The 26,870-nt window shown below is 35.6% G+C and overlaps 1 protein-coding gene across 2 annotated transcripts in view; it reads left to right on the top strand.

Moving 5' to 3' along the window:
* The window catches only part of LOC309651429 (A disintegrin and metallopeptidase domain 3-like), a 108,424-nt gene that overhangs the window by 48,044 nt on the left and 33,510 nt on the right, over positions 1 to 26,870 (top strand). For both annotated transcript variants that reach the window (XM_082444169.1, XM_082444170.1), the window contains exons 8-12: positions 1,350 to 1,421; positions 1,657 to 1,823; positions 2,920 to 3,001; positions 12,762 to 12,901; positions 17,971 to 18,157. In XM_082444169.1, the coding sequence (XP_082300295.1) occupies positions 1,350 to 1,421; positions 1,657 to 1,823; positions 2,920 to 3,001; positions 12,762 to 12,901; positions 17,971 to 18,157 (648 nt within the window). The remainder of the gene's footprint in view (positions 1 to 1,349; positions 1,422 to 1,656; positions 1,824 to 2,919; positions 3,002 to 12,761; positions 12,902 to 17,970; positions 18,158 to 26,870) is intronic.

The raw sequence follows: 26,870 nt of genomic DNA, 5'->3' as shown, positions 1-26,870 counted from the left end.
ATTAAGGAAAGGAAAAACGTATTTCATATTTATTTTTTCCAAACTATATTTCTTCTCCTCACAGGTTGGTTTTTCTGATATTTCTGTTTAACCTGTATTAATTCATTTGAATTCAGTTTTTGTTCATCTGAAAGTATCTTTATTTTATCTCTGTTTTTAAATATTCTATTTGGAAACAGAGGAATAAGAATAATACAAAGAACAGTTATATTCTCTCTACTCGGACTTATTAATACTGTTTCCCTTTATCACTTGTGCTGTCTCCATGTGAAAGTAAGCTGTAAATTGCATTTGTAGCTTTTTTTTCAGTGTGCATTTACCTAGAATAAGATCATATATATCCACAATCAAGTTATGCATCTAAGTAAAAATAACATCATTGAAATACTTTTTATCAAGTTTACAATCGTTTACTTGATTGCATTGTGGTTGGACGATGTGAGCTAAGTGATACTGTGTTTTGTATTCCAATGTTTTATGGCCTAATATGAGTCAATTTATATAAAACTTTCAGGTATACTTTAAAAATATTCCTCTCATTTTTTATATAAGCTTGTATATATGCATATTATATCAAAGCTTGCTCGAGTTTTTAAAATCTTTAATATTTTTGCTGTAAATTTGCTGCTTGCTGTAAATTTGTCAGCTTGAGCTATTAACTATTATGAGAACTATGTAAAAATCCCTCACTATGATTGTAATTTTCTATATCTAAATCTGTTAAATTATATGTGTGTGTGTGTGTATATATATATATATATATATATATATATATATATATATATATATATATATAGTTGCTGTACCATTAATTATAAGTAAGTTTAGAAATACGTGTGCACACAAAATTAGAAATGTTTCAGTGAAAATGTTATGATTTTTTTCCCTTGAATGAAGACATGTTCTTGAAATTGTTCACTACGTAGTACTCAGAACTCTGTGGTTAGAAAGTACATGTTTTTCGCCAGGATATATAGTCATGTTGTCTTATGGGAATGAAGACAAAAGATGGCAGCACACTTGAGCAGGCAAAAAAGACTTAGGAGTTTAGTTAGAGATTTGAGTCCTGGTTCTTACCCTTATTAGTTATGCAGTCTTGGAACCTTAACTTTTGATCCTAAATAACTACATGTGTAAAGAAGAAGATACTCATCATCATCACATTGTAATATTATTAATATGTAATGTCCCTAGGCTTAAATCTAGAACTTACTAAGCATGTGATAAGTCTTAATTCTGCTTTTGTCCTTTCACTTGAGCACTGCATTATTTTAACATTTTTATACCCATTGAAATGTGGTAGTTTAGTCATTTTTACTAGTGATTAAAAAACAAAATTTGTCTTTCAGTATGATTATATGGGCTCTGAAGTGGCACTTGCATCTGAGAAAGTTGTCCATATCTTTAGTCTCATCAACACTGTGAGTATTTATGTTTCATATTTAAATAAGAAACATTCATATTAATACAGTAGCATTGTTTGAATAAATAGCATATGCACTTTTATAAACTGTATAGATCTACCAACTAGTTTCTTCCACCAATGGATTTCATCTCTAAAAAATAGTAAATCAAATATATTAGCATTACATAGAGAGATATAGTGTTATATTTATGATGACCTAAAACCATATATCATGTATCTTCTGTTTTCAGATGTATTATCAGCTTAACGTGTCTGTTACGTTAACTTCTCTGGAGCTCTGGTCAGATCAAAATAAGATTTCAACTAATGGGGATGCTAATGAAGTTCTACAAAGATTTGTGTCATGGAGAGAAAAATTTTTATTTCAAAGGTCCCATGATATGGCATACTTATTAATGTAAGTGATTTATTTTCATTGGTATAAAGTTTATCAAATTACTTGTAAGTTAACTATCAAAATTATATACAATATTTATTATTTATGATGACAAGACATCTCAAGAAAAGATTATGTGGGTATTGTGTTGGCAAAATGCAAGCTATAAAAATCTGATACAATGTAAGACACGAAAGCATGGCCATTATCCTCAGAGTGGGCTGCTTACCTATGGAAATTTAAAGAACTGATAATATGGAAAGCCTTGGGAAAACATAGGGCCTCTATGGTTTTAAAGATTTTCTCAGAGGTAGATAACTGAAACCAGCATTTTAACATTAAATAAAGCATACATTAGTTAACAGAATGCAATCATTGCATGTAAAGCTGGTTACACTGGAAAACATAATTATGGTAATGTGGTGGCCTAATGGTATTTCTATCCCGACCTAAGGTGTAGCTGTTTAACTGCTTGCACTGTGGCTGTCACGAGTCTTTATATAGATTTTTATTTTACTAGTTTGATTGTTTTAGTTGGAAAAAACAGAAACACGATTCTGAAGATCTTAAGCAATATGGAATACATTTATAAATCTCTGGGTGTCTCTGTGGAATTTAAGGTCAGGTTTGGGGATGGAGGAGCAGCATTAACTAAGGACTGAAATGTGTGAGGATACTTAATACATCCCATCTCTCTTTTTCCTCGTGACTGTGCTGCATATTGTCTTTCTCATTCTGTCCTCCAATCCAACACTTTTCATGCAGTCTAAGGTTTCACAAGCTGCAAGTCATGGCAGTAATCTACCCTGACTTTTATGTCTTTGCATAAAAGTCTATCCAGTGTTGACAACAGTGGTGATTAATTTCTGGAAGGATTAGGCACTGCTGGATTTTAAGCTGTGTATCATATGATGCTCAAGTTGCCTTTAGAACTTAGTTTTGTAGGCACCGTGGGAGATTACCCAAATACAAAATGATTGAAAGCATTAGACATGATGCATAATATTCATGTCTCAAAGGAAGCAGCAGCTTTATTGAGGAATCCAATTCTTAAAAGATCATTAAGTTTTTAATAATTTAAAGTGCGTTTATCCACAAGAAAAATTTTATTATTTAGTTATAGGGACCATCCTAATTATGTAGGAGCAACATATCATGGAATGGCATGCGATCCAAAGTTTGCTGCAGGAATTGCTCTGGTATGCATTTTATTCCCATCTCTTCAGTAATTATATCACAGTTTGAAATTTAATATCCACTTTAAGGAACAGAAGTACATATAGTATATCTACCATTTTATTAAATTAATATTTTTATAGTGCTTTATTTTTTACTTTAATCCTCAAATGTTATCATTTTTAAACGGTTTTTTATTGTGGTAAAATACATATCACATAAAATTGATCATCTTAACAATTATAAGTGCACTGTGCAGTAGTGTTCAGTCTATTTACATTGTTGTGAAACAGATGTTTAGAACTTTCACCTTGCTTAAATGAAAGTCTGTACCCTTTGACCAACGAGGCCCCATTTTCCACACCTCTACCCCCTGGCAACCACCATTCTACTGCCTGCTTCTGTGAGTATGATACTTTTAGATCCCACATATAAGGTGGATCATACAATATTTGTCTTTCTGTGTCTGGCTTATTTCTTTTAGAATAATACATCCAGGTTCATCCATATTTTTGAAATGGTGGGATTTCATTCTATGTATGGCTGAATAATATTTCATGCTATTTATATACATATATATTTATATGAATTATATATATAAATCCTATCATAGTATACATTTATCCATATATAGAAACATTCTCTTTTGCATTCATATGTCAATGACCACTTAGTCTGGTTCCATATCTTGGCTATTGTGAATAATGCTGCACTTTACATGGGAGATGGGAGTGCAGATATCCCTCTGAGATGCGGAGTTCAGTTACTTTGTACATTTACCCAGAAGTGGGTTCGCTGGATCATATGGTATTTCTATTTTAATATTATGAGGAATCATTATACTGATGTCCATAGTGGTTGAACCATTTTATAATCCCACCAGCATTTCACAGAATATATTTTATTCATTACATCCTCACTAACAGTTGTTATTTTTGTTGTTGTTAGCTATCGTAATGGGTATGAGGTGATATCACAGTGTTTTTTTTTTTTTTAATAAATTACTTTTTATTTATTTATTTATTTATTTATTTTTATCTGTGTTGGGTCTTCGTTTCTGTGCGAGGGCTTTCTCCAGTTGCGGCAAGCGGGTGCCATTCTTCATCGTGGTGCGCAGACCTCTTATATCGCGACCTCTCTTGTTGCGGAGCACGGGCTCCAGACGCGCAGGCTCAGTAGTTGTGGCTCACGGGCCTAGTCGCTCCGTGGCATGTGGGATCTTCCCAGACCAGGGCTCGAACCCGTGTCCCCTGCATTGGCAGGCAGATTCTCAACCACTGCGCCACCAGGGAAGCCCTATCACAGTGTTTTTGACTGTATTTTTATGATCACTAGTGATACTGAGCATCTTTTCATATGCTTTTTGGTGTTTTGTATATCATCTCTGGAGAAATATTTATTCAAGACCTTAGCCCATTTTTTAATTGGGTTATTTGATTTTCTTGTTGTTGAGCTATAGGAGTTCCTTTTTTTTTGTAACTTTGCATTGCCTTCATCCAGTTCCCCCTCCTCTCAACCCCCGCTCCCAGTACCCACGAATCTAGTCTCTTTTGTATGAGTTTATTTGTTTGTTTTGAATTATAATTGACCTACAACACTATGTTAGTTTCTTTAACACAACGTAGTAATTCGATATTTCTATACACTTCAAAATGATCACCACAATAACTCTAGAAATGATATGTCACCAAAGATATTACATAGTTATTGACTGTATTCCCCAAACTACATTTTATACCCGTGACTCATTTATTTTGCAGTTGGAAGTTGTATCTCTTAATCTATTTCACTTTTTTCTTTCCTTCCCCAAACCCCTCCACTCTGGCTGCCACCTGTTTGTCCTCTGTATCTGTAACTCTGTTTCAGCAATTTTTTAAATAATAATTCTTTTCTTAAAAAATATTTACTTATTTGGTTGCACTGGGCCTCAGTTGTGGCAGGTGGGCTCCTTAGTTGTGGCCCCCGGGGTCCTTAGTTGCAGCTTGCCAGCTCCTTAGTTGTGGCACACAGTCTCCTTAGTTGCAGCATTCGAAATCTTAGTTGCAGCATGCATGTGGGATCTAGTTCCCTGACCAGAGATTGAACTGGGCCCCCTGCATTGGGAGCCCAGGGTCTTATCCATTGTGCCACCAGGGACGTACCTGTTTCTGCTTTGTTATGCTTTTTCATTTGTTTTTAGATTCCACATATAAGTAAAATTGTACAGTATTTGTGTTTCTCTGTCTGACATGTTATACTTACTATTATATGCTCTAGGTCCATCCATGTTGTCTCAAATGGCAAGGTGTCCTTTATTATGGCTGTGTAGTATTCCATTGTGTGTGTGTGTGTGTGTGTGTGTGTGTGTGTGTGTGTGTGTGTGTGTGTGTATACATATATTTATTCTTTATCCCTTCTTTTATTGATGGACACTTAGGTTGCTTCCATACCTTGACTATCATAAATAATGCTGCAGTGAACATAAGGGTGCATATATTTTTTCCTTTAGTGCTTTTGTTTTCTTATGGTGAATGCAAGGAGTGGAATTGTTGACTCATATGGTAATTTTATTTTTAATTTTTTGAGGAATCTCTGTACTGTTTTCCATAGTGGCAGCGTGAACTGACATTCCCACAAAGAATGCACAAGAGTTCCCTTTTCTCCACATCCTCAACAATAGTTGTGGGTTGTTGTTATTTCATAATGGCAGTTCTCTCACGTGTGAGATGATATCTCATTCTGTTTTTGATTTGCATTTCCCTGATGATTAGTGATGTTTAGGAATGTTTTCATGTGCCTGTTGGCCATATGTATGTCTTCCTTAGAAAAATGTCTATTCGGATCCTCTGCTCATATTATAATTGGGTTGTTGGTTTTTCAGTGTTGAGTTGTGTGTGTTCTTTGTGTAATTTTAATATTAACCCCTTATCAGATATATCATTTGCAATTATCTTCTCCCATTCAGTAGGTGTCCTGTTAGTTTGGTTAATAGTTTTCTTTACTCTGCAGAAGCTTTTTAAGGGTGATGTAGTCCAATTTGTTTATTTTTCCCTTTTGTTTTTCTTGCCAAAGGAGACAAAAACAAAAAGTTACTAAGATGTCAAAGAGCTTATTGCCTGTGTGTTCTTCCAGAAGTTTTATGTTTTCAGGTCTTACATTCAAGTCTTTAAACCGTTTTGAATTTATTTTTGTGCAGGATGTGAGAGAGTAGTCCAGTTTGATTCGTTTGCATGTAGCTGTCCAGTTTTCCCAACATTATTTCTTGAAGAGGCTATCTTTTCCCTATTATATATTCTTGCCTCCTTTACCAGAGATTAATTGCCCATGTAATTGTGGGTTCATTTCTGGGCTCTCTATTCTATTCTATGCCAGTGAACTATGGGTCTGTTTTTGTCTCAGTACCATACTGTTTTGATTACTTTAGCTTTGTAGTAAAGTTTAAAATCAGGCAGTGTGGTACCTCCAACTTTCTTCTTTCTCAAGATTGTTTTGGCTATTCAGGCTCTTGTGTTTCCATAATCATTTTGGAATTGTTTACTCTGGTTCTGTAAAAAATGCCATTGGTATTTTGATAGGAATTGCAGTGAATCTGTACTGTCTTGTGCTATATGGTTATTTTAACAATATTCATTCTTCGAATCTTTAAATACAATATATCATTTCATCTATTTGAGCTGTATTCAGTTTCTTTCATCAGTGTCATGGTTTTCCAAGGATAGGTCTTTTTTCTCCTTAGCTAGATTTATTCGTAGATATTTTAATCTTTGTGATGTGATTGTAAATGGGTTTTTTTCTTAATTTCTCTTTCAGGTAGTTTGTTGTTAGTTTACAGAAATACAACATAGTTCTGTAAATTAATTTTTATCTGGCAACTTAAACATATTCATTGGTGAGCTCTAGTAATTTTGGGGGTCTGTCTTCAGGATTCTCTCTATATAGTATCATGTCACCTGCAAACAGTGTGACCATTTTACTTCTTCCCTTCAAATTTGGATTTTTAAATTTCTTTTTCTTGTCTGATTGCTGTGGCAAGGACTTTCAATACTATGTTGAGTAAACGTAGTGAGAGTGGGCATCCTTATCCTGTTCCTGATCATAAAGGAAATACTTCCAGCTTTTCACAACTGAGCTGTGGGCATGTCATATATGGCCTTTATTATGTTGAGGTATGGTCCCTCTGTACCCACTTTGTGGTGAGTTTTTATCATAAATGGATGTTGAATTTTGTCAAAGGCTTTTTCTGCCTCTGTTGAGAGGATTGTATCATTTTTCTTTTTGAAATTTTTAAAGTGGTATATCACATGGATTGATGTGTGGATACTGAACCATCCTTTCACCCCTGGGATAAATCCTACTTGACCATGGTGTATGATTTTTTTAATGCATTGTTGAATTCAGTTTGCTAATCTTTGATAATACAGGAGTTCTTATACTTTGAATATTAACTCCTTATCAGGTGAATGATTGGCAAAGATTTTCTTCCCTTCTGTAGATTGCTTTTACATTCCGTTGATTGTGCCTTTTGAAGAACAAAGGTTTAAGTTTGGCTTAGTCCTGTTTGTCTATTTCTGCCCCTGAGGTCAGTGATTTTTGCATCATATCCACGAAATCTTCATCAAACCCAATATTGTGAAGTTTTTCCCCATGTTTTCCTCACAGTTTGCCGTCTTACATTTAGATCTTTATACCATTTTGAGTTAATTTTTGTATATGGTGTAATATAAGGGTCCTACTCTTTCTTTTGTATGTGGATACTTAATTTTCCCATCACCATTTCTTGAAGAGACAGTCTTTTCTCCATTGAGTATTCTTGTTGAGGAAACTGTCCTTTTTCCCATTTTGTGGTCTTGGCACCCTTGTCATAGGTCATTTGACCATATACATGATGTTTTATTTATAGGCTCTCTATTGTATTCAATGTATATATCTTTATGCCAATACCACACTCTTATGATTACTAGAGCTTTGTAATATATTTTAAAATCAGGAAATATGAGTCTTCCAACTTTGATCTTCTTTTTCAAAAAATTTATGTATATTCGTGTCCCTTGAGAGTCCATATGAATTTTGAGATTATTTGTTTCTATTCTTGCCCCCCAAATGCTATTGGGATTGTGGTAGGGATTTCATTGAATCTACAGATTGCTTTGGGTGGTAATGACATCTTAACAATGTTAAGCCTTTCAATCCATGATTGTGGAATGTCTTTCCACTTATTTGTGTCTTCTGTACTTACTTTCAGCCACGTTTTGCAGGGTCTATGTGCAAGTATTTCATCTCATTAGATAGGTTCAATCCTAAGTGTTTTGCTCTTTTTACTGTTATTGTAACTGAAATCGTTTTGTTATATTTTTTCAGATTGTTCATTATTAATGTATGGAAACAATCAATTGTGTTGATTTTGTATCCTGCAACTTTGCTGAATTCATTTATTAGTTCTCACAGTTTCTTTTATGTGGAATATTTGTGGATTTCTACATATGGGACCATATCATCTGCAAATGGAAATAATTTTATTTTTTTCCTTCCAAGATAGAAGCTTTTCATTTATTTTATTGCTTAATTGCTCTGGTTTGATCTTCCTGTACTATATTAAACAGATGTGGCAAGAGTGAGTACCCTACCTTCCCCATAATATTAGAAGAAAAACATTCAGGATTTCACCATTGAGTGTAATGTTAGTTGTGTTCTTTTCTCCATGCTCTGTGTTATGTGGAGGTTGTTTTCTTTTTTTTTTAATTAATTAATTAATTTATTTATTTTTGGCTGTGTTGGGTCTTCGTTGCTGCGCGCAGGCTTCTCTAGTTGCAGCGAGCAGGGGTTACTCTTCATTGTGGTTCGCAGGTTTCTCATTGCAGTGGCTTCTCTTATTGTGGAGTACTGGCTCTAGGTGCATGGGCTTCAGCAGTTGTGGCACACAGGCTCAGTAGTTGTGGCTCATGGGCTCCAGAGTGCAGGCTCAGTAGTTGTGGCAAATGGACTTATTTGCTCCGCGGCATGTGGGATCTTCCCGGACCAGGGCTCGAACCCATGTCCCCTGCGTTGGCAAGTGGATTCTTAACCACTGTGCCACCAGGGAAGTCCCGAGGTTGTTTTCTTACATTCCTAGTTTGTTGAGGATTTTTAATCATAAAAAAGGTATTGACTTGTAGTGTATGCTTTTTTGTTTTTTATTTTAGTCATGTGAGCCTTGTCTCTTATTTTCTCAGTTAATCTAGCTAAGAGTTTGCCAATTATGCTGATGTTTTCAAAGAATCAACTTTTTGTTACATTAATCTTTTTTCTTTTCTCTAATTCTATTTATCCCTGCTTTGAACTTTATTATTTCTTTCTTTCTGTCTGAGTTTCTATCTTTCTGAGTTCAGGTTGTTCCTATTTTTCTAGTTCTCTGATGTGTAAACTCATGTTTTTTCATTTGAGATATTTCTTCTTTTTTAATGTATTTGTTTACTGCCATAAACTTCCCTCTTAACAGAGCTTTTACTGGATCCCATAAGTTTGGATATATTGTATTTTCATTTTCTTTTTTCTCAGCATATTTTGTAACTTTGCTTTGTGATTTCTTCTTTGGAATCATTGGTGTTTAATAGTGTGTTGTTGGAGTCCCACAAATTTGCAGATTTTCAAGTTCTCCTTTTCTTACTAATTTGTAGTTTCATTCCATCAGCATCAGAAAAATATACTTTGTATAAATTCAATATTTTAAAGTTGACAGACTTGTTCTGTAGCCTAACAAGTGGTCTACCTTAGAGACATTTCTGTGTGCACTTGAGAAGAACATGAGTTCTGCTGTTGTTGGATGGGATGTTCCACATGTCAGTTAAGACCAGTCAATCTATCCTGTTGTCAAGTCCTTTATTTACATAATATCTTTTGTCAGATTGTTCTGTCCACTATTCAAAGTGAAGTATTAAAGTCTATTATGTTGCTGTCCATTTAGCCTTTCAGTTTGGTCAAGAGGTGCTTCGTATATTTACTGCTGTAATGTTTGGCGCATAAATGTTAAATGACGTATCTTCTTGGTGAAGTGACCCTTTTATCATTATGAAATGTTCTTCCTGGTCTCTTTTAACAGTCTTGAATTTAAAGTATATTTTGTTTGATATTAGTATAGCCATGTCCAGCCCTCTTTTGGTTACTATTTGCTTTTTCATCCATAACCTTTCAACCTGTGTGAGTCTTCAGATCTAAAGTGACATAGTTGAATCCTGTTTTTTAATCTATTTAGCCTATACATGTCTTTTAATTGAGGAGTTTAATTCATTTACATTTAAATTAATTACTAATAGGAAGAACTTACTTTTGCCATTTTGTTAATTTTTTTCTTTATATCCTGTAACTTTTTGTCCCTTTCATCTTCTCTTTCTGCCTTACTTTGTGTTACATTGATTTTTTTTAAATTGTGAAATGCATTGGTTCCCTTGTCTTTTCCTTTTGTGTATATTGTAGATATTTTGGTTATGGTTAATTATGCAATTACTAAGAATATCTCAATTTTATAATTTTAAACTGAAAACCTGATAACAACTTCACTTCAGTTACATACATATACTCTATTCCTTTACAGTTCTATCCTTCTCTTTATGTTATTGCATAGATATTAGTTTGGAGGGGGTTCTGCCATTTAAATTCTATACAGGAGTTAAAAGTGAATATATGCACCAAAATTATGATGATATAGGTTAGTATATTTATCCATGTATTGACCTTCATTAGAGGATTTTATAATTTTCTTTTGGCCTTATGTTGCTATCGAGCATCCTTCCTTTTAACCTTGAAGACCACCCTTTCTCATTTCTTATACATCAGGTCAATTGGTAATAAACCCCCACAGCTTTCCTGGAAAGGTCTTAGTGTCTTCATTATTTTTTGAAGGACAGTTTTACTGGATACAGTATTGTTGATTGACAGATTCTTTCTTTCAGCACTTTGAATGTATTTTTCCCAATGCCTCTGGGCTGTAATGTTTCAGCTAAGAAATCCGATAATAACCTTGAGACCTCCCTGATAACTGACAATTCATTTTCTCTTGTTGATTTCAAGATTTATCCCCTTGTCTTTGACTTATAGTGGTTTTATTACAATACTTTTCTCCGTAGGTCTCTGGGTTTTCCTAGTTAGGGGTCATTGGGTTTCTTGAATCTGCATGTCCTCAGAGTTCTAAAGTTTGTGGCAATGATTTCCTCAAATAAGCCCTCTGTCCCTTTCTTTTCTCTCTTCTCTTTCTGAGACACCCATAATGCATGTATTGCTCTATTTATTAGAGTCCATAAGCTCGTCTCTTTTTCTACATTTTGTTTTTGTTTTTGATTTTTACTCCTGTGAAAAAGTGATCTCAAATGACCTGTCTTCATTTCTGATTTTTCTTCTGCCTGATCAAGTCTACTTTTGAAGACCTCCAGTAAATGTTTGTTTATTGATTTTACTTTACCACAGAATTTCTTTTTATAATATTTTATATCTCCCTATTGATATTTATATCTGGAATTTTTTAGATATTTAGGGCTGGATAATCATGTAAAAATCAATTAATTTAATTGATCCTATCAATAAGCTAAAATGGAAAATATTTGATTATATCGATAGATGCAGAAAACATATTTGACAATTCCAACACAATTTATGATTAAACTCACCAAAGTGGCAATAGAAGCAACTTCCTCAGCTTCAGAAAGACTGTCTATGAAAACAATACAGCTTACATCAAACTTAATGTTTAGAAATGAGATGCTTCCTACTAAGATTCGGAACAAGGCAAGAATGTAACCTACCATTCTTATTCAGCTTTGTACTCGCATGCAAAACTAATGATACCAAATACTGTGAGGATTTGGAGCAACAGGTAGTCTCATTCATGCTGATGGGAATACAAAATGGTACAGCCACTGTGATAGACAATTTGGCAATTTATTATAAACTTCAACATTGCCTTACCATCTGATCCAGCATTTGTCCTCTATGCCATTTACAGAAATTAGTTGGAAACTTACATCCACAGAATCCTCAGTCATGATTATGTATAGCGACTTTATTTATAATTGCCAAAAATTGAAATCACACCAGATGTCTGTTAATCGGTGAATGGATAAAGAAACTGGAGTTAATCCATAAAAGGGAATATTATTCAGTATTTTAAAAATTAGCCATCATGCAATTAAAAGATGTGGAGGAATTTTAAAAGCAAAGTGGTTAGTGAAAGAAGCCAATTTTAAAAGGCCGCACACTGTATTATTCCAACTCTATGACATTCTGGAAAAGGCAAAACTATGGAGATAGCTAAAAACATCATTGATTACCATCTAGGGCTTTGTGTGTTGCTTATATCACTACTGCTGAAGTTTTCATTTTTTAATACAAGTATTCTGCCTTTAGGAAAACAATGTTTGATTTTCTCTCCTAAAACTATTTTGACATCAAAACTGATTATCAGTTAAACCCTTAAGAATCTGTGTATTTTTCAAAGTGTTAACATTAAAAGTGATATAGTTACTGAAACAATGATTAATCTTCTTGGAATTTTTTTTAAGTTTATTAGAATTAAATCAGTAATGTGTCATGAAAACATATGATATAATTAATCTTATTTTGTTATTTGTCAATGCCATTTGGATTGAAAGTACTATTACTCAAAAAGAATAACAAATTTTAACTTTTTTAAATGTTCTTTAGAAAATCTTAAGATCTTTGGTATACTAGTTTATTAAATTAGTATTTGCATTTAGGTAATATGGCCACAATTACATGAAAAGACCAAGGGTTGAAAAAATAACTTAAGCAACCATTCTGTTTTCCATTTCTATTTAGTATCCAAAGATGATAACCTTAGAGGCATTTTCAGTTGTTTTGGCACAGTTGCTTGGAATTAACCTGGGATTAACATATAATAATGACATCTACAATTGCTACTGTCCAGGAACTACATGCTTAATGAATCCTGAAGCAATGTAAGATGTTATTTTTATCAAATCTTTGTCTTCTTTTGGGAGATGTTTCTTGCATTTCTTGATGAATAGTTTCTCTCAATATAACTTGAATAAGAATATTTTTATTAAATACATACAAGTTATTTTAAAGCTTATTAAAGGGAATGAGTATTGGATATTGTAGAAAATGTGCTTCATAGTTCTATATTCAGTGCTATAGTATCGAGTCATTGATGATGACTTTGTGTGGAGTACTAGAATCTTGAGGTGAAATTCATTCATTCTATCAAAAAAATTTTAAAGCATGTACTGTGTCACAAGTATTGTGTTTGTCATATAAATGATTAGCGAGATAGAAAAAAGCTATATACTTTATATTAGTCCATCAGGGCAGAAACTTAAAAAGTTGAAATAAGAATAAACAAGATTTAAACAGCTTATGATAAGTGCCAAGAGGGAAATAAATAAGGAATACATGGGGAGGAGAAACTTTCTGATAAAGTGGTCTAGGAAGTTTTCTATGAGGCAAAACTTATGTTAGGACCTGAAGGAGAAGAAATAAATCTGGTCATATGAAGAATTTGTTGAAAACTTTTCAGGGAAAGCAAGTGAAGTGATACTTGGATAGCAAAAAATTTTAAGAGCTCAAAAGACTGGAAAAAGGGGCTTGGGGGGACAGATAAAACAAACAAACAAAAGAAATGGCTGAAACTATAAGGAAGAATGTTAAAGGCATAGACATTAAAAAAAAAAAAAGGAAAGTAAAATACAGAGAGGCTAAGGAACCATGAGTCAGAGGAAGTCCAGGAGGTAATAGGAAATGTAGGAAAGAGCCTGAGCAAGCAATCATGACGTGGAAATTGGGATTTTATGATAAATGTAAAAAAACACATTTTAATTGATTTATGCAGTATGGATAATATAATATATTTTGTAACATGAATGTTAAATATTTCAGAAAGAACAGCAATATAGTAATATTGTTACTGAATTAAGTCCTGTGGACCCTGGGCTCTCTGCCTGGGCAGGGGAGAGTTCTTTTTTTGTTTTATTCAAGCAGCAGAGTAACGAAACCAAAGCTGAGATCCATTGACACAGCACAAGCTTTCCTCAGTGGGCAAGGAATGGAGAAGCAGGAACTAAGTTCACAGATCAACTTCTCACCCATGTGGTGAGAGTGATTTACTTTTAGAGAGTAAGGACAAAGGTAGGAAGAGAGAGGCTAATTATGGGGAGGCATATGCATTAGTCTACCAGGGCAGAGGCAGGGCTATTTTGAGGGAGTGGGGTGCCCCCTTTTATTAATCCTTTTTCTTCCTTAATGTCCATTTATGGGCACTGGTAGGTGTGTCATTTAATAAACTAATATAGTAAAATCAGTGTATAATGAGACTCAGGGTCTGTTGGAGATCAGATTCCTCGCTATCTTGGTCCCAGCTGGTTCCATCTGTTTGTTTGTTTGTAGCTTCCTTTCTTATCTCTGGACCCTTTACCTTAAAGATTTATGTTAACTCCTGCTAAATGTGTGTGCTGGCAGGTTTTGAGCAGAGACCTGGAGCACTTTGGCAACAGTATTTGGTAAATAATGATTCTCATAATAATCTACAGCAGTTTCATAAGACTGAGAGGAAGAGAGATGTCAAGAATTATTTATAGGGGTTCTGGTTCCTATAACCTACAGGGCTTATAGGAGTTAGGAAGAACCTGAACTTCTGTCCTCCCTCAGACAAGCCAACTCTATGGCTACACATGAAACAATTTCCTCAGAAAAAACCAAAAAGCTTGCTTAAGACGCCTACACAGAGGGCAAACGAGAAGAAACCCACATCGAAGAGGGTAGGAAAGGCTAAGAACCAATCTCACCATAATTCCTACCCCCAGCAAGGTGACCCACAATCGGGAGGGAACTCGACCCTAGAGATTCTCTCTGAGGGGTGAAGGATTTGAATGCTTATTGGACACCCTAAGTAGTAAGACCTGCAACTGAGAGACGAACCTCCAAACCTCTAGCTGTGAAAGACGATTGGACTTGCACATATGAGCCAAATAAGGCTATAGTGAACCGAGAAAGAGATCTTAAAACCCTTGAACTCACTTGCCACCTCTGTGGTCTATTGAGAGGCACCCAGTCTTTATGGCAATGAGGCTTATTTCCTCATATTAACGTGTTGGCTGGAAGGTCAGGCATCTAATTGAACACACATCTAGAAGCCTGCTAAGGTACTCTCTGGGGATGGCGGCTGGTGGATGCCATCTTTGTGCTCTCCCTCTACCTCGCTACAGCTTGCTGGATTCTCCTGGAAAGGAGCTTGTACCGTCCTCTGGCACCCCAGTGTTTGCGGTTGCCACCCACAGGTTGCCACCTGTAGATCACTGGGCTCTGGCAGCCAGCTGGGTTTAAGCTCACAAGTCCCACAAAACTGTAAACAATGGAACAAGATTTCTTAAACTGCTACGACCCCCAGGATGCAGCAAGAGGCCACAGTCCTAAGAACCCAATCTCTCTGTGAAAGAGGCCTATTAGCTTATCTTCATAGCTGTGGCCTGAGGGGCAGGCTTCTAATGAAACCCATGTCTAAAGGCGTACTGTAATCTTTTTCAGAGGCCTTGGTGGATGGGAACCATCTTCAAGGCCTCCATCTGCCATGTTCCAGAGAACCAGTGTCTCCAGGAGGGGAGATACAGGCTTCTGCTGCTTTAGTTTCTTTGGCTGCTGCCCAGGAGACGACCCTTGATGGCCCGGCTCTGGTGCCCAGAGGGACTTGCGTTCCTGGGTCCCCTGGGGCTGTAACAGTAAGATTGGAGATGTAGTTCATGGCCAGCTATCACCCCAGGGCACTGCACGGTAGCAGACTGAAACACAGCCCAGATTTTCTGTGAAAGTGGCCCATTTACTTGTCCAGGAGCTTTTGCCTGAGGGGCATGCTTCCTGTTTGGCTCACATCTTGGGGCCAACGATGGTTCTCTCAACAAGCAGAGGCCAGTGGGCATAACTGTTCACCCTCCCCCTTCCTTGCTCCAGCTCCTCGGTGTCTCTCAGAAAGGACCTTACAACCTTGTCTGGCACCCTGAATGTTGTTGCTGCTGCCAGGGAACATGTGTAGACCACCTGGCTTGGGTGGCCAGCAGGACTTACGCTTGTGGGTACCACAGGATGGTAACCCACGGAGAAGGTGTTTCAGCTGGTTGCCACCTGCATGGCACAGCAAACAGACCCTAGAACCAGAATTGCAGTCTTTCTGTGAAAGAAGTCTTTTAGCTTACTTTCATAATTGCTGCATGAGAGTCAGGTTTCTAGTTAAACACAAATCCAACAACTGACTGTGATCCTTTCCAGAGACCGCAGAGGGCGAGTGCTATCACTGAGCTCTCTATCTGCTGTACCCTAGAGTGCCAGTATCTTCCACAGAGGAGCTTCTACAGGTGCCTGGTGCACTATTTTTTGTGGCTGCTGCCTTGGAGACACCTGTTGATCATGTAGCCCTAGTGGCAGGGGAGCTTGTGTTCCTGGCTTTCATGGAGCTATAACAAACAGGCAGTTCTTGATAGCAAAAGACCCTGAATAGCCATAGCAATCTTGAGAAAGAAGAACAAAGTTGGAGACATCATATACCTGATTCCCGGGCTAAGACAGACAAAAGCAAACAAGCCTGGGACATTTGTGTCCGAGTATAAGGAGGTGTTCAAAGAATTATGGAGATTTGTCACAGGGACACAAAGCAGTTTGAAAGGGGCTCCCCATAGGCAAATCTGGGACAATTTGAAAGTCATTTGTAATGTTCGTAATGGATTGTAACCCACTGAGTGTAATAGGAAGATATGATTCCATATTCATGTAAATACATGAATGAATTGAAAATGTGATTAGAAATGAGATTTTACATAAAACTTCTCTCCAAATAATTATTAAGTGATAAGGAAGGAAAGAAATGTTAGAGTGAAGACTGGCAGGTACACCTTAATCAACTGATCAAAGTGACTTTTACCAAAAATATAACAAGTTGAAATCATGTGCTGTCTGTTAGGCTGCAATGGAGCCGACAGAGTCAGCAACGCTTCTGTGATGAGGTTGGCAAGAGGCATAACCTCAGTCTTAACTATGGGGAAACATTTCATAAACCCAAATTGAGGGACATGTTACCAAATACTCAGCCTGTAATTATAAAACTTTTCAATGTCATGAAATTCAACGAAAAATGTAATCAACTAAGCTAAGGAGACATGAGAACTAAATGCAATGGTTGAATTTGAACTGGATCCTTTTGCTATAAAGTGCCAATACTGTGATGAAGGGGAAATTTGAATGTGATGTGAGGATTAGATTTTAGCACCGTATCATTATTTCCTGATATTGAAGGTGTGATTTCAGAGCATTCATTTCTATGTAAGAGTTATACATTAAAATATTTAGAGTAATCAGGATCTCCCGTTGGCAACTTACTCAACCGTTTCAGGAAACAAAATTGGGTTTTCGTACTTCTGTATCATTTCTCTAACCTCATAGAGATTGTTACAAATTTAAACAAAAGCCCATTAGACAGTGCACTTAGAAAGATAGAAATATCAAAATAAAAAGAATCTAGGGTTTATACATTCTATATACTCAGTGTTGAGATATTTTAATTAATTTTGTTACCAAATGACAAATAATTCTGACTTTTAATTAACACAGTCCACGATTGTTTATTCCTTCATTTTTCCATATTATTCCTAGTATGTTTCATTTTCTTAATAATAGTTAGTGCTTCTTATAATAATTATTATAATTATGATGGTGTTGTCAATAATAATGAAAATAATAAATAGTAAGACATACTTAAACAGAGCTTTTTGTGTGCCAAGCACTGTTTTGTTTAATATATTCTAAATCATGTAACCTTAACATCCTCTACTTATTAGATGTCTGTTATATTGAATTATAATAGAAACGAACTTATTCTTGAATTACTAATTGTATTAAAAATAAAGCACTCTCCCGTTTTGGCTATTCTCTAAGTGAAGTAGTACAGAATTCATAGTACGTTATTGAAGGAGTATTACTTTGATACTGATTTTATTCCTTTTAACTGAGGAATATAATTTAATTTTAGACGTTCCCGTGGTGTAAAGTTTTTTAGCAGTTGCAGCATGGATGAATTCAAACATACAGCTTCACAGCCTGAATTTGAATGTCTTCAGAATCGAACAGTTTCAGAAGTGGTTCCACAAGGAAGAGTTTCAGTTTGTGGCAATGGAGTTTTGGAACCGCCAGAGCAATGTGATTGTGGTGGGCCAGAGGTTGGTGAGAAACATTAATAGCTTATCTAAAGATTTGTTTCTGTGTTCATCATGTAGTCTTATAAATATAGTTGTGATATAAGTGGGAGGACTTTTTTTTTAATGTTGCACCATTTTATCAAATAGCTAAGATGGGGAGATATAAGGCATGTGATAACTGGCTTATCCTGAATTTGAAACATTTGAAGAATTTAAGTTTCGGGTAAGTGCAGTGTGGTTAAAGAAGTAGATTTTCCTTGTTGTGTAAACATTACCCACCTTTCTGTATCATAAACATCAGTTCCAACAGTAGTATAATTATCACCTAAATCATCCCTACATTCCTCCAAAGTGACTGAATTGGATCACTGAGTTATTAAATGTATGCTGTTGTTCACCTCCTCATCTCCTAATTTCAGTTCTTGCATGTATAGAGCCTCATTTATTTTAGCTTGGTTTCACAGAATTGGATTAATCACAATCTTTGGTTTGTTGTTATATTTAGCTTTTTGCTATTTGTCTTTTTGTTTTTCATTTGTGCTTGGTAAGATAGCTAATCATTGCATTTTGTTGTTGCCTTCATATACTCATGTGTGGTGATGTATTTTAATGTTTCATATTTGCTTGCTGAGATGTAAACTCTAAGTGTTAGGAGCTAACATCTGTATAATCTGATTGCATTATAATTTTTAAGTGAATGACTCAAATCTTCTGTATATTTTTACTAATTTTTGTTTGCCTGAACTCTTCAGCACTTGAGAAATAATATTGATATCTCCAACTATATAGTTGGATTTGCCTAATTCTCATTATCATTTACTCAATTCATATTTTATATATTTTGTATCTCTTTTATATGGTGTAAATTTATTTACAATTGTTGTACCTTCCTAGAAATTTAATACTTTACCTTCAAATACTGAATCTCTTTATTTCTAATGTTGATTTCTGTTTTAATGTCTATTTGGTCTGGTCTATATCTGTATATCTGTACACATATTTTATGTCTATATCTTTGCACACACTAGCTTCCTTAAATTGGTATTTCCCTGATATTTCTCTATTCTCATTTAGGTTTTCTTTACTCTTAAGTTCAGTATTTACCTTAGGTTGTAATTTATTATTCAATCTGTCTTTGATTTATAAGATTATCTCAAATATTATTGTGACTAATATTTTTACATATTTTTAAATTAACTAAAGTCCATAGTTTATTCAGATCTCCTTTGTTTTTACCTAATGGCCTTTTTCTGTCCCAGGATCTTTTCCAGGATACCTCATTACATTTAATTGTCTTATGCTCCTCTAGATTGCATATTTTTATAGTTTTAGTTGTCTCAAAATTTTTATATTTTCTATATTCAATTTGCCACATTTGTTCTTAATTGAATTTTTGTTGAATCTGTTTATTTTGTTTTCCTTTCCTCCAGTATTTCTTTTAGTGATTTAGTCTATATGTACTGTTTATTTTCCTTTAGTGATTATCTTTGTATTTTTACCATAGATGTTTAAGGTTTAACCCTATCTGGGCCACCTTCTTCCCAGATCGCAGTGTTTACAACCCAATTAACCTTCTTGTAAAACACTCTTGTAAAATATTTCATTTCTTTACATTAGAAAGTACTATGAAGAATTTATTCAGAAAATAGTTGCTTTATTTTACCTTCCATTCCTTTTTATCAGTGTTTTTGTATGTCAAAGTTTCCTTCAGAAATAATCTCCCATTTAACTATAATTTTCTTTAAAATATATTTTAGTACAGTTCTCTCTATAGTAAACTCTGCCCACTTTTGTTTAGCAGTAAATATTTATACCATTCCATTATTTCACTGTGATATATAATATATATGAAATATATACAGGAAATATGGATGAAGAGTGTAATACATAGATACTTAACAAGCACCTGAATACTTTGCACTAAGGTCAAAACAATCCTTACCTCTGCCAAAGAATTTCTTTGTCTGTCCACTCTCAATATGCCTCCTTTTTCCAATCGTCATTTAGAATTTAAAGGTATCATTTCAGTACTTTCTTGTCATCATAGTTTTAGTTTTACCTCCTATTTTCCCATCTTTATACAATACAGTTTGATTAACTGTGTTCTACTCTTACATAATTGGCAATCATATGATTTATGTCATTTTGTAACTTGGCCTATCACCCAGTATTGTACTTGGAACATCCATCAACTTTTGAATGTAGCTATATTCCAATTGTTTTCATTGCTTTTAGTATGTTTATGAAAATTTCAGTTTATTTATGCATTATTTGTGAAATGAAAACTTAAGTTTATTTCAATTTATGATTGTTAAGACACATTTATTTATGAATTTTCTTGCACATGTTTCCTGCTGCACATGTGCCTGCGTTTCACTAGGGTGTATGTGTACCAGCAAGTGAATGTGCTGTGTCATGAGGTGTACATGTATATATAACTTTGAATTGAGGATATCTTACTTACTTTGGGTTTTCCTATGGTTGAATGGTCTTTTCATGTCTCTTACACATTTGTCTGTCATTTCATCCGCATTCACTTGTATGAATTATCAGGAATTTATCACCAATATGCTGGAAGGCTAGGATGTATGCTGATTCTTCAGTAAACTAAGTTTTTTCGGCATGACACAAGTCTTACAGAGAGGACCCTCAGTGACTTAGTAGTTTAGGTAAAGGAGTAGGTGGGCTATTTCTGTTTCTTATGGGTGTACAGCTTCCTGTTTGTGGACTTTACCAGTGTCAGAGGCCAATCTGTTTATAGTGGAACTTTCCCGGGAAAGGTTCTTCACTGAACCAAAGTTCATTAGTTCCAAATTCCAGGAGCCAGTGAATATCAGGAAATTGAGGGCCATTGGATGAAATCAGCTGTGTAAGTGATCAGAGATGCCTGCGGTTGCAGGGGGTCCTAATCAGATACAGTGCCCAGTGGCCGGGTTTTTTTCTCCCTTTTATCCTGGACTGCTTTCAATGATTCTTGTGGCTGAGCTCCACCTACCCCCATTGAAATGTAACTGCTTGTTTTGTAAGTCAGTATAGATGCATTATTTGGATTGTAGAGTCTGTCTTTAGTCATATATGCTTAAATAGCATGGGATGCAAATTTTCTCAGTTGCAGACCGTTATAAAAGTGTTATGATTTTGACAGAGTATCTATACATTCAATAATATTTCACATTGGTATAATAATATTTCAGATTTGGTATAATCCTGAGATGACATATTATTGTGGGGAGGAGAGTAAAGCTGTGCTCTAAGTGTTGCCTAATGAAATTTAAATGAACTTCGTCAGCTTTCCAGAATGGAAGTTTATACTGCTAGTGAAAAGTACTAGCAGTATCCAGTGCTATATGCTAAAGGCCAGTAGTGGCAAAAATTATTTTAATTATTGTTGATTTGTTAATCACTCTGGGAGCAATGGTTTCCACTTCTGTTTAAACCTCAGTACTATAATGTAAGGCTCTAATTACCTGTGACTTCCTCTAGCCAGACAGTACTTTTTTTTTCTCATTTGCAACATTTTACAACCTTGAAACGCTTTAGGAGTATAGGCAGTTATTAGTTTATCACCAACATACACCACATCTGAGAACTGAGAACAAACTTATCCAATGATAAAGACTAACAAAAGAACAAAAATATATAAAAGGCATAAAACAAACTAATGGCCAGGTTAGTTCATTGTTTAATAAGCTCAGACATACACATTTGCAGAACATTTAACTGGCTATAAAGTTACTTGTAGCTGCTTGTGCATGATGTGGATCATAGAACATCCATGGCCTGCCCCAGCTAATTGCACAGTACTGAGTGTCCTTGGCTTTCAAGGTGGCACCATTGTCTGACTGGATGTGTAAATATCATCCATTTAGGAGTACTTGATTAGTATGATTCATGTCTGCTGTGCAGAGGAATTGCTGTGTCATATCTGGAAAGGTGTCTATTGCACCTTCATCTGATTCATCAAACTTTCAACACCCTTTGACATAGGGACTATATCGTACTGAGATTTCATTGTCCTGGAACAGCCACAAACATTTATATGTGTCAAACAATACCCTCAAGAGGAGATTAGGGGCCAATGTGCTGTATTTGTGAGGACCGGCCATGTCCATTGCCCTGGGCTCTGTGCCCTGGATTTCCTTTTCTCACTTGACTGTAACTGGTAGAAAAGACACATTTGCCTGTCTTCCTTGGTCCCAAGTGCTGGAAACACTAGGTCTTGTTTTGGAACCCAGTCTTGGATTATAAGTGGATTGCAAGTGTCTCAGAACACATAGATGTGTTATAAATTGTTTTCAGTATCTCAACTTGCAAGCTGATTTTGATCTTTTGGGTCTAGTGAGATACTGAAGAAAGATTTTACTGTAATTTCCACTACCACACACCAAGTGCCTTCGGTCTGTAACTGTGCATCATATCTGGAACAGCCATTGCTATTGGAGCCACTGCCATGTTCAGCTTATATAAGCCACCTTTTACTGGCCAGGCAGGGCTATTATAAGATGACAGATTTTCTTGAGTATCCCTGCATATGCTGTCTCCTTGATCAAGACAGTGATCTTCTGACCAGCTCCCTTTCCCCTTCCTATTCCTTTCTCCCCCTCTCCTTCCCATTCCTTTCTCCCCCTCTCCTTCCCACTGTATCTTGTGCCGCTTCACAATAACGATCTAGATAGGCCAGGATAGCTATGTGGCTTCCAGTCGTATACTCATCCCTACTTCCACTGTCTTAATCATAGCATTTCCACATAGAGAACATCCCTTAAAATCAAGAGAACTGTTACATTTATGTAGACTATCTATCCCCATCATCTATTCAGCATAAATCTATTATTTATGACTGTTTGGGTATGTGTTAGCCCTAAAGAACCCACCAGAAATGTATATGATTTGAGAGCATTTCCAAATCTAGTAAGAATATTCTTTCAACCTCACCCCTGGGGACTTCCTGGTACTATAACGGCCTGTGCTCAGGATTGATGGAAGGCTTGACAACTTGGTTACCATCACTTCTCCAACCCATCTTGACCAGTATATATGGCTTTCCTTTCATGTGGATGAAATCCTTTATTCTTGTCCTGTTTATTGTTGAAGGAGGTAAGATCTGTGTACAGAGTGGGTACCAAACGTTTCGGGTGAATGCCAATCAAATGGTATCATGTCAGACAGGATAGTCTGCCAATAGTAAATACATGCTGTCCAGGAATAATTCCTGCTCACAGCCCAAACCTTAAAGTACCATGGCTATTCTGTAGCCCAGTAGTGAGAGAGAACTTCTCCGAAGGGCAGACAAACAAATTTCCTCATTAGATTCTCTCTGGCCTAATATCCATGTCTACATGAACATATGACTCAGACTTGAACCATTGATTTTTCTGTCCCTTGACCTGCAGGAAATTACATTTAGCTTTTGCCAAGGTGTCCATTCTGGGTAGTTTATTGCCCAGTTCCTAAATATTTTTTCAGAGATTAGTCCTGCGATACAAGAGTAGGTTCAGTTGTCTCTGATAGCCTGTTTGCACTGTTTGGATGAACTGATTAATCTGATTTGGGTCACTATTTCATCATCTGGGCACTCTCAAGTCTTCATTTAAAATCCAAGATGGAGTCACAGTGGACCTAAGGGAAGAGGTAGCTTGCCCCACTGAATTTCAAGGGTATGTATTGGAAAATGAGAATTCATCTTGGATAGGCCACTGTTTTATTATAGCTGTAAAGACTGTTGAAAGAAACAAAACAAACAAAAAAACCGAAAACGACACCAGGCCCAAAATGGAGTCCCTTATGCTAAACCTCACATCAGCAAACTGAGAGATTTACCTTAACTACACTTCTGGCTCTTCCAGAAATGGAACCTTAAACCAGTCAGTCAGGAATCATCTGGCCAGCACTAGTTAGGTAATCTGCCTGATAGACCCCTGCCATCCCCTAAAGGGAAGTAACTTTGCAATAATCAGCCCACTTTTTGCCAGTATAACTTCCTTGTTCCCACTCCCTTCTGCCTATAAAAGTCTTCCATATTTTACAGCTCTTCGGAGTTTCTTTTTTTTTTTTTTTTCTTTTCTGGCCACGCCATGTGGCATGCAGGATCTTAGTTCCCTGACCAGGGATCAAACCCGTGTCCCCTGCAGTGGAAGTGTGGAGTCTTAACCACTGGACCACCAGTGGTTAAATTGGATGCTGCCCAATTTGAGTCAATTTTTGCTCAAATAAACTCTTAAAAGTTTTAATATGCCTCAGATTATCTTTTAACAAGACCTACTGCAGTAAGCCCCAATAGGTCTTTACATTCTCTTTCTCCACATCCATGTCTTTAGACAGTGTGTTCACTGACCAGTGGTGCTTAGAGCATGAGGTTGGTTCGGAAAGTGACTGAGTGACTTCGAAGCCTTCAAATCCAGCAAAACTTACATCGATCCATAATATGCTATTTGGATGAGACTTTTTGACTTCATCAGGTTTTTGCCTAAGCATATCTCTAATTTCTTTCTTTTCTTACTCATTGTAAGAACATATCTCAGTAAATTTTGGAGTGACTAAACCGGTCTTGATCACCAGGGATTTTTCTATCTATAGTTATGGCCACCAGCAGAAGGGAAGTAGTTTTGATTTTCTTGAAAGTGTAGGTGGGTGAACAGCAAACACAATAAACTTTGTTTCGTATTGCAAGACCACCACTTCCCACTGATGGAACCTTTCAGGAGTCTCAACAACAGTGGTCAAAAACCATTTGCCCGCACTGTCACTGAAGACTTTACTGACCAAGTCTGCTTCTGCATACCACACCTGGCCATATGATCCGTAGGACCTATCTGCCTTTATGTCCACAAAGGCATTGTGACCTTGTCTTTTCTTGTCTGCACAGAGACTCATGATGTGTCCAGGTGGCCTTCATTATACTTATTTATATTTTCTTTCTGACTTGCTGAGTTTTTGAACTTGAGTGATTCTACACCTGATTAAATGTGGAAAATATGTAGAATGTTTACATTACCACAGTTTCCCCTTACCTCATCCAAGTCAACCCCATAACTATCTAAACTTCTAATTTCAGTCACGACACATTCATTGTACTATTAAGTTTATAACAAAGTGTCAAAACGCTTTCCAAAATGGTTGTAATATTGTGCATTGCATCCATCTATGTATAACAGTGGCGGTTGTTCTGAACCCTCACCACTTTCCTTGCTGCCAGTCTTTTTCATTTTAGTCATTTCAATTTGTGCTGGTATCTCATTGCAGTTTTAGTTTGTATTTTCCTGATGACTAATTATATGGGACAGTATTTCATGTGATTATTGGGAATTCATATGTTTCCTTTTTAAAATGTCTGTTCAAATATTTTGCAAAGTTTAATGGGGTTGTTTGTCTTTTTATTATATACTTACAGGAATTCTTAATATAAACTATATACAAGCCTTTGCCAGGTTTTCTCCCAGTATGTGCCTTAGCTTTGTGTTTTCCTAATGACATCTTTCAAAGAGTCAAAGTTTTTAATTTGATGAAGTCCAGTTTATAATTTTCTTCTCTGATATATTATGCTACTTGTAGCCTATCTATCCTAAATTTGTGAAGCTTCCTTGTAAATGTTCTTCTAGAAGTCTACAAATTTTAGTGTTTATGTGTATGTGTATGATCCATTTTGAGTAATTCGTGGCACTTTGTAAGTTAAGGATCAAGGTATATTTTTCTCCGTAAAGATATCCAATTGTTCTAGACCCATTTGTTGAAGAGACTGTCCTTCCCCCATTGAATTACCTTGGTACATTTACTGAAAAACAATTCATGATATACTTTGTGTTCCAATGATCTATGTATCTATCCAATACCAGGTCTCCTTATCCTAATGCACAAAATCAGGTAAAATGTATCTTCATGTTTGGTTACTTCTTTCTCAAGATAGATTTGGCTATTTTAGGTCTTTATATTTCTATATAAAATTTTAAATCAACTTTTCCATTTCTACCCACCCCCTAAAAAAAAAAAAACTCTTGAAATTTTTTTAAAAATCTAAAGATGAATTTATGGAGAATTGAATAGTATGCATAATGTGATTTTCAAACGATGAACATGGTATATTGTTCCATTTATTTAGGTGTCTGTAATTACTTAAATTTAACCCTAAGTTGTTCATGTTTTTGAATATTACTGTAAATTGCATATTTTTTTTAAAAAATTCAATTTTCAGTGCACTTTGCAAGTATATCGAACCAAAATTAAATAATGAAAGTTGTTGATTCCTCCTATAGTCAGCTTAGCATTACTTTGAATGACTGGTTTATATTTTGGAAAATACCTGCAAAATGCCTAAGGCATAATTATCAAATAACCAATAAATATCTGAAAAAGAGTATGCTTATGGTGTTTATTCCAGAAATAGAGAAATGTTTCAGTATTTTTCAACATATATCATTAAAGTAACAAAGAGATAAAAATTACAAGATATAAAATATTGAAGAAACATTTGATAAAATGTTTGGACAACTAGGAGTAAAAGAATGTTCTTTGATTTCTCAAATTTCTCAATGATAAACCACAGTTACCTATTTTACAAAGTCCTCGCTTCCAGTCCCATGATGGAATTCCATTTTTCAACTACATGTCATAAAAGGGCAATTTCTAAGCCTGGTATTTAGTCTAGGTTTCCATTATACATTGAGTATTGTCCAAATATGCTCTGCACTGTAGTAGGCTTTCTCTTTGATTCTAGGTTTTAGAGATTTCCCTTTCACGT

This window comes from Balaenoptera physalus, assembly GCF_965194825.1.
Source record: "Balaenoptera physalus genome assembly, chromosome: 21".
NCBI lineage: Eukaryota > Metazoa > Chordata > Mammalia > Artiodactyla > Balaenopteridae > Balaenoptera > Balaenoptera physalus.
This window is presented reverse-complemented; position numbering and strand designations above follow the sequence as displayed.